This window comes from Nerophis ophidion, linkage group LG07 (genome assembly GCF_033978795.1).
Source record: "Nerophis ophidion isolate RoL-2023_Sa linkage group LG07, RoL_Noph_v1.0, whole genome shotgun sequence".
In the NCBI taxonomy this organism is placed as follows: domain Eukaryota; kingdom Metazoa; phylum Chordata; class Actinopteri; order Syngnathiformes; family Syngnathidae; genus Nerophis; species Nerophis ophidion.
In genome coordinates, this window is record NC_084617.1 from 78,880,403 (window position 1) to 78,893,953 (window position 13,551).

At 43.9% G+C, this 13,551-nt stretch overlaps 1 protein-coding gene across 3 annotated transcripts in view; it reads right to left on the bottom strand.

The window, feature by feature from the left end:
* Window positions 1–1,256: 1,256 nt before the first annotated feature.
* Window positions 1,257–13,551, bottom strand: part of LOC133556888 (calcineurin-binding protein cabin-1-like) — a 38,566-nt gene continuing 26,271 nt past the window's right edge. The window contains exons 25-31 of one of the 3 annotated variants that reach the window (XM_061907231.1): window positions 10,352–10,441; window positions 10,076–10,236; window positions 9,782–9,993; window positions 4,437–4,502; window positions 3,704–3,883; window positions 1,964–2,358; window positions 1,257–1,413 (exon numbers count right to left, since the gene is read on the bottom strand). In XM_061907231.1, coding sequence (XP_061763215.1) covers window positions 1,276–1,413; window positions 1,964–2,358; window positions 3,704–3,883; window positions 4,437–4,502; window positions 9,782–9,993; window positions 10,076–10,236; window positions 10,352–10,441 — 1,242 coding nt within the window. In that variant the 3' untranslated portion in view covers window positions 1,257–1,275. Of the gene's footprint in view, window positions 1,414–1,963; window positions 2,359–3,369; window positions 3,612–3,703; window positions 3,884–4,436; window positions 4,503–9,781; window positions 9,994–10,075; window positions 10,237–10,351; window positions 10,442–13,551 lie in introns of those variants that run through there. The other 2 variants (XM_061907232.1, XM_061907233.1) reach the window with 2 other exon arrangements.

Genomic DNA, 13,551 nt, shown 5'->3' on the forward strand with positions numbered 1-13,551 from the left:
GTAAATAATGTCAATAATTCAATGTATATACTATGATGATTAACTTGTGTGATGACTGTATTATGTTGATAGTATATATTTGTACCATGAATTGATGAAGGTGGACCCCGACTTAAACAAGTTGGAAAACTTATTGGGGTGTTACCATTTAGTGGTCAATTGTACGGAATATGTACTGTACTGTGCAATCTACTAATAAAAGTATCAATCAACCAATCAATCAATCAGCACCCCAGCCCTAAAGCCAATCCTTGTCTTGAAATTACAGATCTTACTTGCAAACTTCCCTTACCCGCCTTGTTCTAACATAGCAGAGGCTGTTCACCTAGGACACCTGCTGGGTACAGTGGCAAAAGCTTTAGGAATGGAAGAGAAGCTCAGCTTGCTGTATGTACTTTTCTGTTTACATTTAATGAACTAGATATGCCTAGAATGCAATCAACTTTAGTTCAGAAAATTTTTGTGACAGCTGATGCAACTTTTTTCTCAATAATTGTGGTAGCGTCCACCTGCCCTGAATTATAGAGTGTGTTGTACCACTGCAGCCAAACCGGACAGTCACTGAATCAATGCTGGGCTTTGTCCCGCCCACAGACGCCGCCCGCTCTGGAATTGAACGAGAAGTGGGCTCGGCCTCAGCTGACCTGGACGGCGGCCTTCCGCAAGTTGATTGGATCAGCTGTTGGAGGCTGAATCTCCTTTTGATTGACAGCAAAATGGACCATTTTGCGATCTTGAAGTATAAGCCACTGCCAGAGCATTTTTTAAGTTTCATGGGGAGAATTTTCCAATCTTCAATTATATATTTTATCTGTTTTAGGAGACCGTATACGTGTTTAGAGAGCTTCCACTACTTGAAACACCAGCAGCCGCCACTGGTATACGGCCTGTGTTACAATGATTGAAAAATGTAGCAAAACAATATAATATAAGAACAAAAATGTGTTAATACTAATTACTAATAACACATATTTGCTTTTAGATGTATGTGCAACATTTCTTTTGCTTTTTTTAAAGACAATATTTGCGTCACAGACGATTATGCAAATTATAAAATGAGCCCAGAGCCACACCCCCACGGCCACATGGATATTAGCAAACTGGGGGAAATCCTGTGTTGATTATAAGGACAAACAAAAATAAGATCCTTTGTGTTCAAACACATCCCTTTCTGACAGTGTCAACCAAAAGTGATGATTATTGTGATGAACATGCATTCTTATTAGCTGTTATCAACAACAACAAAATAGCAGCATTTGTGTTTAGAAATGAACATCATAAAAGGTGCACTGAACATACATTGAACAGGTTTGTCTTGTTTCTTTCACAGAAGAGTCCTTGTGCAGGCATGTGCTTCTGTTGTTGCCATGGGACACTGCTTCCTAGCAACACATCACGGGCCCACCGCAGGTTCTGTGGTTAAAAAAAAAAAAGAAGTAAAAATCATACATGATTACATTTCAATATGACCTATGACAATATATTGGCACAATTCAAACATACTGACATGTTGTATAAACGTCTACTAAAATTGTCATCTGAAATCAGTAAAACGTAAGCTTTCTCTAACAGCTAAAAGCTATGAAGGCGTATCGCAAAATGTTAGAACATTTAAAGGAACAGGGAGTTTCCTTCACCTCCCTCCATAGTTTTAGTGAGCACACAGCTTGCATTACAATTGCTTAAAGGAGTGCTGACAGAAGGATGCCACCACTGCAAAGTGCAACACAAGCTCCCTGTGCCAAACTGGCTGAGAAAGCATGGTTTAACACCCACGCATACCTCTCTACCCACAGAGCCTCACAGCTAATGCAGCCTGTTTCAGCAACTAGTGTGGGGGGAACACTGCAATAAATACTGAACATAATGCCAGCATAACCTGGTGTAAATGTCACATTCAATGTTGTCAACACAGAGGCAGCATGTTGTTAGTTGATGGTGGAAATAACAGGGGTAGACTGACCTGGTGGCTTTTGCTGTTGGTGTAAAAGAAAGCCAGGCGGTAGAGACTTTTATAGTGTTGAGGGAAGCGGCCGAGACAGAGGAAAAGAGCACGGATGCACATTTCCACCAGCATTCCTCTCTGATCAGCACGGTCTGTAGGAAGGGCCTTTGGTACCTCCATCACCTCAGCGGGGGGCTCTGGCTTCTTTTTGCCTTCGCTGGCTGGGGTTTGAAAAGCAGCCTGTTGAGAGGTGGCTACTTTTGGCGGGGTGGCTGGGACTGCTACAGCAGGAAGGCAGGAATCCACGGACACTTTGGGAGTTGAAGTCTCAGGCAGTGTCACCATCAGCATTTCCACTATTTCCTCAACCACGTTCTCTTCTGTCTGGTGGGCAGTATGACCTCCAAGTGACTCTAAAGTAGGAAGCAACAAAGAACTACTACAAAATAACTGCCCAAAACACTCACACTTTAAGATGAGTAGAGGTGGTCCTCACGTTCCGAACAAGTTATATTCCCAGACTAATGTAAGTAAGCTCTTATACGAAAGCCAAAAGCAGTGACGTTGTCACCTTGTGTAAATGGTAAATAAAAAGAGAATACAATGATTTGCAAATGCTTTTCAACTTACATTCAATTGAATAGACTGCAAAGACAAGACACTTAATGTTGGAACTGAGAAACTTTGGTATTTTTTGGAAATATTAGCTCATTTGGAATTTGATGTCTGCAACATGTTTCAAAAAAGGAATGCTCATCAAAGACTTATTTGGAACATCCCACAGGTGAACAGGCTACTTGGGAACAGGTGGGTGCCATGATTGGCTATAAAAGTAGCTTCCATGAAATGCTCACTCATTCAAATGCGCGAGAATGCAAGGAATTTAGGGGACTTCATCATCTAAGGTCCGTAATATCATCAAAAGGTTCACTGCACGTAAAACAGGATGCCCGTGACTTTCGATCCCTCTGCATCAAAAAGCCACATCTGTGTGTAAAGGATATCACCACATGGGATCAGGAACACTTCAGAAAAGCCCTGTCAGTAACTACAGTTGATCACTACACCTGTAAGTGCAATTTAAACCTCTACTATGCAAAGCCAAAGCCATTTATCATTATATTCACCATTAATGCTGAAAGGTTTAGGAGCAGCATATGTTGCTAGGTGATGAAAATGTGTGGTGCATTATAAAGCGTAAAATACGACAAAGGAGACTCTGGACTGTTGAACAACTTAATCTGTATATCAAGCAAGAATGGGAAAGAATTCCACCTTAAAATCTCCAAAAATGTGCCTCCTCGGTTACCAAACATTAACCAAGTGTTGTTACAAGGAAAGGCCATGTAACACACTGGTAAAAATGTGTTGCTGCCATTAAATTCTAAGTTAATGATTTTTTGGAAAAAAAAAAATAAATCAGTTTCTCAGTGTGAACTTGAAATGTCTTTGCAGTCTATTCAGTAATTGAAGTTGAAAAGGATTTGTAAATCATTGTATTCTCTTTTTATTTACCATTTACACAGCTTCACTGCTTTTGGGTTTTGTACATAATTAACCCCAAACTGCACACAGAAAACATGAAGGGTTGCATCTTTTTAGTTTCTTTTTAAACAATGTATGCGAGTGTCTTTGTAACAGCAAAACGTCATAAAACGAGGGCCACCTGTAAAAGGGGAAAATGAGGTATTTTGATGTGAGTGGACAAAAGAAGCATATACGAGAGATGCAAAGCAACTGTGCATGTCCTGCCAGTACCTATGTCCTCGGGCAAAGGCTCGCCTTCCTTCACCGGCGTTGTACTTTCTGATGATGAAGACGTGACTTTTCCGGAAGCTGGTATGTGGCTGCTGTCTTGTGAGCTGGTGGGATCTGTGAAGGCATCCTGGGTGGAGTTGGAGTCAGAGAGCAAGACCACCTCGCTGTCCTGACTGCGTTCTGTCAAAAGGATAAACACAAGTCATTTTCCCCAATGAATAGTGGTTGTCTTTGGAAAAATATGAAAAATGCATACAGATTTTATGTTTCCCCTAAAACCTTGGTATGCACGGTTCTTTAGTTTACATGTACTATTCTGTTCGCATTGTTTAAAGACTCTGCTGGCCTAAAGTCCAAATTCAGTATCAGTAATCACAATACAAGAATGTTGTAGTACGAGGAGGGTTGGGTAAAGATGGGCTTGGGTGTGATTAGTTTGGAAAGGAGTCCAAATCTAAGTCAGAGTTCTTAACTGTTAAATCATGAGAAATCTGGAGAATCATTGGCAGAGAACTGTAGATGACCAAATCAGGAGTGGAGGGAAACACACAAGAGTTTTCAAAAGACTCACAATCACGAGTAAACAGCAAACACCTTACAACACTGTCAGTCTTGTGTGAAGCTAAACTTGTGTAAATAGGTGCCTCTGTTAAGAATGCACTTCATTACAGAGCTCTTTTCTGACTGAAGATATAGCCTCTGAGAGGGTTTGGGTGGATTTGGAGAGCAGTACCATTCAGGGAAGCCAGCCACATTGAAGACCTGGGCAAGCAGTAATCATGGTCAAACTCTGATGAGGCTGTTGAAGATATGGGGAGCTGGTTTTACAACAATGTCCAACAGAACTGTTCCTCTGAATGCATTTTATACATTACATTTAAATTACAGGTTGGTTACAAACTCAAATGACAAATGAGGGCCGTTGAATAAAAGCCACTCCCCTTGTAGAACCAAATTCAGACAATAACATATCTTTAGTACAATACACGTACCTCTCCTCTTTCTCATCTAAACTTGAAACAAGAAGATCTACATCTTGGAAATGACCAATGTAAGAAAAGGTGCATGTTACAACCAATAGGAGAGCAGCAATATCACACAATTGAGAGAAAACTCCATCATAGAATGATGAAGATACTTTTTCCTGATAACTGATTGTCTGAATCAAGCCCTACAATCTTATCAGTTGAATGAGATTTAAGCAGAGAGATTGGCCAACATGCGCACAGCCCCGCATTTCTATGACTCGATGTTCAGTTCTTTGCCAATAACAGACCACCCACATTGTTTCTGACTTTGCTCCTTTGTACTAATTGGATATTATTTCCAATTATGTCCCACTCGTGTGAAAAACACAATTCACACAGAACAAGACATCTGCAGGGAGCCCAGATTATTTGGTCGAATTCAGCCCACACAAAAATGTAACAAAAATCCACCGTGTGAAGCACCAGACGCAGAAGTGAATTAAGTTAAGAGACTCCAGTCGTGGAGACAATCGCCCTATTAGAACTACATGCACAGAAGTAGCAAAGCAGGTGGTGACAGCAAGCAGGCAAAAGAGGTAGCAGGCAGGCGGGTGGGTAGGAAGGTAGGCAGATAGGAAGGGAGGTAGGAAAAATCCGGCAAAGGGGGACAAAACTGGCAACATGGGCAATATGGCTGCAGTTTATAGACGTTCAAGCTTAAGATGGAACATGGGATGCATAAACATAAGTACACGTTTTTTACCTCAGTATTCCAAGTCGAGTCTGTTTAAACTCATGTATTTGATAGTGGGATACAATGTATCTATGTATGTTGATAGTTGGATACAATCTATCTATGTATTTGATAGTAGGAAACAATCTATGTATTTGATAGTAGGATAAGATTTCAATTTGAAAATGTTTCAATAACTGCAGGTACATTAGTTCATATAAATACATCCATCTTCTGCACTGGTGAGCATTGAATCATAGCATACATGGATGCTAACAAGTATTCACGTGCACACCTACGGACAATTTACAATATCCAACAGGTATAACAGGCATGTTTTGTGGGATGTGGGAAGAAGCCAGAGTGCCCAGGAAGAACAAGAGAACGCACCCAAGCATGGTGAGAACATACATATATGTACATACCAGTACATTCATTCATTTTCTACCGCTTGTCCCTTTCAGGGTCGTGGGGGGTGCTGGAGCCTATCCCAGCTGCATTCGGGTGCCAGGCGGGGTACACAAACTCAATCATTCATAAATGCCGTTTTTTTTAATAAACAATTAATTTGAGCCTTAAAGTGTTAAAATATACAAAGTGCTTCGACACCAAACATAGAATCATTCACAAGAAAGTTTGTGTGGTGAGAAATGTTGGATGTTAGACACAAGGGCCTGGCTAGAAGTATCTGTCTTGTTTGTCCTTAAGGTTTTTGGTAGGTGGGGGTCAAATGTTGGATGTTAGACACAAGGGCCTGGCTAGAAGTATCTGTCTTGTTTGTCCTTAAGGTTTTTGGTAGGTGGGGGTCAAATGTTGGATGTTAGACACAAGGGCCTGGCTAGAAGTATCTGTCTTGTTTGTCCTTAAGGTTTTTGGTAGGTGGGGGTCAAACCACTCAAGATTGTCCATACCATAGCTCCAACTATTTTGTTAAAATGACAAAATAAGAGTCCAATTGTAGCTGAGATAGACACCGGCGCGCCCCGTGACCCCAAAGGGAATATGCGGTAGAAAATGGATGGATGGATGAAGAGTCAGGTAAAAAAGGCTACAACCCCAGATCAATCGGTCAAATTACAGATAAGTGCTGTGTCTCAAGGTAAGTCCATATGTAATTTATTTCAGGATCAATGACAATTTAATTGGACTTATTTTTGAGACCAATGACATGAACTCCATCCTTGACAGCTCTAACAACTCATTCTAATGAACTTGGTAGTTGACGCTTCTGTTAAAGTAACACCTTTTTCCAACTGTGTGTCTAATGCATTATTCTTAATGTGATGTTATTTCTACAACCAGTTTGTATTTTACCTGGATTGATTAAGTGCCAGTTACATTTGTTATAACTGTTTACTTTGTTTATATAATTACTCTAATATGTATATATATATATATATATATATATATATATATATATATATATATATACATATATATACAGACACAAACATCTATATGTACATATATATATAAATATATAAACACACACACATAGGTATATATACACATATATATATATACACATACATATGTGAGTGAATTATATTTATATAGCGCTTTTCTCTAGTGACTCAAAGTGCTTTCCACAGTGAAACCCAATATCTAAGTTACATTTAAACCAGTGTGGGTGGCACTGGGAGCAGGTGGGTAAAGTGTCTTGCCCAAGAACACAACGGCAGTGACTAGTATGGCGGCAGCGGGGATCGAACCTGGAACCCTGTTGCTGGCACAGCAGCTCTACCAACCAAGCTATACTCCCTCGCCATGTATATATATATACACATACATATATATATATATATATATATATATATATATATATATATAAATAAAAAGGATACATGGATGATACAGCAGAGGATTGGGAGAATGTCATGTGGTCAGATGAAACCAAATTAGAACTTTTTGGTATAAACTCAACTCGTCGTGTTTGGAGGAAGAAGAATACTGAGTTGCATCCCAAGAACACCACACCTACTGTGAAGCATGGGGGTGGAAACATCATGCTTTGGGGCTGTTTTTCTGCTAAGGGGACAGGACGATTGATCCGTGTTAAGGAAAGAATGAATGGGGCCATGTATCGTGAGATTTTGAGCCAAAACCTCCTTCCATCAGTGAGAGCTTTGAATGGTTGACCAAATACTTATTTTCCACCATCATTTACAAACAAATTATTTAAAATTCCTACAATGTGAATTCCTGGATTTTGTTTTACATTCTGTCTCTCACAGTTGAAGTGTACCTATGATGAAAATGACAGACCTCTGTCATCATTTGAAGTGGGAGAACTTGCACAATCGCTTGCTGACTAAATACTTCTTTGCCCCACTGTGTGTATGTATATATATATATATATATATATATATATATATATATATATATATGAACATACATACATACATACACACACACACATTTGGGCCACCAAAGTTATCAGAATAACGAGTTTCCTTTAACGAAACAATTTTTTTTAATCCCGTAATGAACTTGCATCCTGTGTGGCTCTTAGTTCATCAAAAGCAGCGGCGTTCAGGTAGGTTTCTATTGAGTCAAAGGAACAAATAGAGAGCAGGAATGAACAAATAAAGATGTATATTGAATGGAAAGTGTATCTCTGAAGCCCTGGCAGGTCGCTCTCTCCACAAGACCAAAGTTATTTCCATTCACTTTCGCTGTAAGTAGTGTTGCTAAATTTGCACAGTACAAGCGACTTGTTAAGTTTGTGAGTAGCGGGTTGAGTTATTTGGGTTTGTTTTTGAACATGCGGTTGCTTATTTGGGTTTGCTTATCTGTCCACTCAATAAAGCAAATCACGACTGTATCTGCAAGTATTGTAGTTAGTTTTTTCAATGTTCCCTAATTATCACAAACCACTTTAAACACCTTTAAAAATATGCACGCAGAAAAACAAGTGATGTGACTTAGAGGAGTAAATGTAAAGAAAAATATAATTGATATAAATATATATATTTCATAATTGGAGAGAGAGGGAGAGCGCAATTAAGGACTGGATTAGACCCAGGGTCAAAATGTCTAACCTCTCTGTGTGTGCAAATCTGCTTATGTCCATGTTGTGCTTGTGTTTAAAAAGCTAGTTTCATTTCAAAAAAATTAAGAAGAAAAAAAAACATTTGCACAAATCCAACATACTGTCCAATACCATGGCGGGTGTACATTTTAACGAGGTAAATTTATTAAAGATAAAAAACCTCCACTTGAAATTATAGTAATTAATTATGATTTAACGAGGGACAAATTGCAAATAAATATTTTAATCGTTTGACAGTCCTAATATTTTTGTAGTGATCAATGCCATCTAAGATTTAATGGGCAAAATGTATACTTACATTAAGAATCTCACATTTAGTAATGATATAATGTAGCAAATGGCCTCTATCCCCACGGAATTTTCTGGGCTCCCATCTGATTTGTTCTTGAGACCTGAAGCCATACTTTGACAATGTTATCATAGATTATGTTAGTGGATTAGTAAAAATGACAATAATACGGAGAATAAATATTGATCTAATCACTTAGTATGGCTCATATACTGATACATACTAGGTATTGATACTATCGATATTTGGATCCATCACGCTCACTTTCCATTGAAACTTTAGCGGTTAGCACAACTTTGCGTCCTCTTGCTCCGTCTTTATTAAGATGAACTATTCCTCGTCCTCTAATCCTGCAGTGATAACGCCACTTGTAGTTTATTTGCCGCCATGTAGGGGAGGATTAGTGACTTAGAAGTGGCTGAGGATGGAAATTAGCACATCAGTTGCAGCTTGTCACTCTGGAATTCTAGACAGTGTTCTGGCAAGACATGCACCCTCCTGGAATCAATGTATCTTGACTCTGCGCAGGGGTATGATAAGGAATCAGAAAATGTAATTGTACGTTCTTTTTCAAGCAATCTTTCCCTACAATCTTTAGCCACGTAAACACCAGGATGAAGCAGCGGCATGGGCTTGGTAAATCATCAGCCAATTTCAGATGAGTTAAGAAACAGCCCGATCGGGATATCTCTCGGTATAATATTAGGAGAAGCAAGCTGGTGAGGAAAGTAAAAAAGTGGAGGCAGCAACAAGACAAACACAGGCATGACAAGCACATACATGCGTACATTCAGGCCTCTGTGCCCTTTGCAAGTCCATGCCCGTTAAGGTATGGCAATGTACTTAAGCGGACGGTAGCCATATTGCCCATTTCACCAGATCCCTATCTCCCAGCGTATGGGGATCATTCTAACCCCAACCAAGGCACACAACATGGTTATTTTCAAACTGAACACTCCTAAGTGGACTTCCTTTCCCAGTGCAATAAAGGGCAAAGGGCCCAAGCCCAGAGACAGGGTCTAGGACTGGACTGTACCATCAGCCTGCTGTTCCTCATGCCGCTGCTGCTGCCACTGCTGCCGTCGAAGAGTTTTGCGCTTGGCGTAATCGTGGTCAAATGGCGTGGCTACGTAGAGAGGGGAAGTCACACCTGGAGTGGCGACTGATTGAAGGGAGGAGCTAAGGACGTTCCCTATGCCTATTGAAGAGCTATTAAAGTCTCCATCCATCAGAGAGGTAGATTTCTCCCTGAAATTGATAAAGAATACATTCATTTATACAGTGAAAGATGCTTTAAGGTAATGTATGTAGGGTTTAAACTGTAACTTACTTTTCATTTGACCTGGGTATGTTGGGGATGCTCTTTTCTTCCCCTCTGGCAAATGGCCCTAAAGCTGCTTGAACCAAGAAATTGAAGAAGGCCTCATGGTCTAGATTGGGCTCATTAGCCTCCAGTAGCTTTAGGATGGTGGTGCTGAGACGGAAGTGCAACTAGAAGAAGTAAAGTGCACAATTCCTTTAAATCAGAGTGCTTTCACATAGCAACCCTATTAAGTTGCTCATAATTCAGAGGAGCTGCAACAGCAGATATGTACCAGTCATTTACCTCCAGGGCTTCCATAGCCAGGTCAGGTGGATTGTGATAATGGATTTTGCGAGGATACCTGGCAGCCTCCTCATGAAGGAAATGTGCTGCCTTCACATGAAAAAAAGAGGACAATTAACAAACTGGAAAGGAATTGCATCACATAATAAATAAGCAGATAAAACGACAAGACAAGAGGGCGCTATTGAGTGCTGGAATAAGGATGAACTATGCTTGGTTCGCCCGCAACTACTCCTCCTCCCCCCGTGTGCAGCCAGCCAACATCTGTCACATCGTCTTTGCAATCTCCAAAGTTCACCTGCCTTCAACAATTTGATCATAACATAGCTATTACTAATGCCACAGATTGTTTTCTCCTGGGCAAACACAAATGAGAAGAGCGTCTTGGGGAGAGAGACGCAGCAATCTTTGTTTCTGGAGGTGGATTATGAAATAACCTCCCCTCATCATGTCAGCCAACTTAGTTTCAAGTAATTACAACTTAAGCAGTCATTTTCACCTCAATTAGAATCTCTTGTTTTTGATTAACAGGAAAAAAAACATAATTGTAGTTTGTGGAGAGGCGAAGCCGGCAGTCCAACAGAAAGGGCGGGCACGCCGGAGCCCGGCCCAAGATGGCGGCGAGCAGGCGGGAACGGCGAGGCGGGGCGAAGTGAGCCGCGCCGGGAGCGACCCTTCAATCAAGATCAGGTGCATGGATCGCGCACCTGGGGGCAATCTAGTAATTCTCTCACACTGTTTAAAAGGGCGACAGCTGTGAACGTCAAGGAGAAGAGGCGGAGAGACTGGAAGGAGCCAAGGTGAAGCTGATGCGGAGCGAGAGAGGAGGAGAGACTGGAAGGAGCCAAGGTGAAGCTGATGCGGAGCGAGAGAGGCGGAGAGACTGGAAGGAGCCAAGGTGAAGCTGATGCGGAGCGAGAGAGGAGGAGAGACTGGAAGGAGCCAAGGTGAAGCTGATGCGGAGCGAGAGAGGAGGAGAGACTGGAAGGAGCCAAGGTGAAGCTGATGGGGAGCGAGAGAGGCGGAGAGACTGGAAGGAGCCAAGGTGAAGCTGATGCGGAGCGAGAGAGGAGGAGAGACTGGAAGGAGCCAAGGTGAAGCTGATGCGGAGCGAGAGAGGAGGAGAGACTGGAAGGAGCCAAAGTGAAGCTGATGCGGAGCGAGAGAGGAGGAGAGACTGGAAGGAGCCAAGGTGAAGCTGATGCGGAGCGAGAGAGGCGGAGAGACTGGAAGGAGCCAAGGTGAAGCTGATGCGGAGCGAGAGAGGAGGAGAGACTGGAAGGAGCCAAGGTGAAGCTGATGCGGAGCGAAAGAGGCGGAGAGACTGGAAGGAGCCAAGGTGAAGCTGATGCGGAGCGAGAGAGGAGGAGAGACTGGAAGGAGCCAAGGTGAAGCTGATGCGGAGCGAGAGAGGAGGAGAGACTGGAAGGAGCCAAGGTGAAGCTGATGCGGAGCGAGAGAGGAGGAGAGACTGGAAGGAGCCAAGGTGAAGCTGATGCGGAGCGAGAGAGGCGGAGAGACTGGAAGGAGCCAAGGTGAAGCTGATGCGGAGCGAGAGAGGAGGAGAGACTGGAAGGAGCCAAGGTGAAGCTGATGCGGAGCGAGAGAGGAGGAGAGACTGGAAGGAGCCAAGGTGAAGCTGATGCGGAGCGAGAGAGGCGGAGAGACTGGAAGGAGCCAAGGTGAAGCTGATGCGGAGCGAGAGAGGCGGAGAGACTGGAAGGAGCCAAGGTGAAGCTGATGCGGAACGAGAGAGGAGGAGAGACTGGAAGGAGCCAAGGTGAAGCTGATGCGGAGCGAGAGGGGAGGAGAGACTGGAAGGAGCCAAGGTGAAGCTGATGCGGAGCGAGAGAGGCGGAGAGACTGGAAGGAGCCAAGGTGAAGCTGATGCGGAGCGAGAGAGGAGGAGAGACTGGAAGGAGCCAAGGTGAAGCTGATGCGGAGCGAGAGAGGCGGAGAGACTGGAAGGAGCCAAGGTGAAGCTGATGCGGAGCGAGAGAGGAGGAGAGACTGGAAGGAGCCAAGGTGAAGCTGATGCGGAGCGAGAGAGGAGGAGAGACTGGAAGGAGCCAAGGTGAAGCTGATGGGGAGCGAGAGAGGCGGAGAGACTGGAAGGAGCCAAGGTGAAGCTGATGCGGAGCGAGAGAGGAGGAGAGACTGGAAGGAGCCAAGGTGAAGCTGATGCGGAGCGAGAGAGGAGGAGAGACTGGAAGGAGCCAAAGTGAAGCTGATGCGGAGCGAGAGAGGAGGAGAGACTGGAAGGAGCCAAGGTGAAGCTGATGCGGAGCGAGAGAGGCGGAGAGACTGGAAGGAGCCAAGGTGAAGCTGATGCGGAGCGAGAGAGGAGGAGAGACTGGAAGGAGCCAAGGTGAAGCTGATGCGGAGTGAGAGAGGCGGAGAGACTGGAAGGAGCCAAGGTGAAGCTGATGCGGAGCGAGAGAGGAGGAGAGACTGGAAGGAGCCAAGGTGAAGCTGATGCGGAGCGAGAGAGGAGGAGAGACTGGAAGGAGCCAAGGTGAAGCTGATGCGGAGCGAGAGAGGAGGAGAGACTGGAAGGAGCCAAGGTGAAGCTGATGCGGAGCGAGAGAGGCGGAGAGACTGGAAGGAGCCAAGGTGAAGCTGATGCGGAGCGAGAGAGGAGGAGAGACTGGAAGGAGCCAAGGTGAAGCTGATGCGGAGCGAGAGAGGAGGAGAGACTGGAAGGAGCCAAGGTGAAGCTGATGCGGAGCGAGAGAGGCGGAGAGACTGGAAGGAGCCAAGGTGAAGCTGATGCGGAACGAGAGAGGAGGAGAGACTGGAAGGAGCCAAGGTGAAGCTGATGCGGAGCGAGAGAGGAGGAGAGACTGGAAGGAGCCAAGGTGAAGCTGATGCGGAGCGAGAGAGGAGGAGAGACTGGAAGGAGCCAAGGTGAAGCTGATGCGGAGCGAGAGAGGAGGAGAGACTGGAAGGAGCCAAGGTGAAGCTGATGCGGAGCGAGAGAGGCGGAGAGACTGGAAGGAGCCAAGGTGAAGCTGATGCGGAGCGAGAGAGGAGGAGAGACTGGAAGGAGCCAAGGTGAAGCTGATGCGGAGCGAGAGAGGAGGAGAGACTGGAAGGAGCCAAGGTGAAGCTGATGCGGAGCGAGAGAGGCGGAGAGACTGGAAGGAGCCAAGGTGAAGCTGATGCGGAGCGAGAGAGGAGGAGAGACTGGAAGGAGCCAA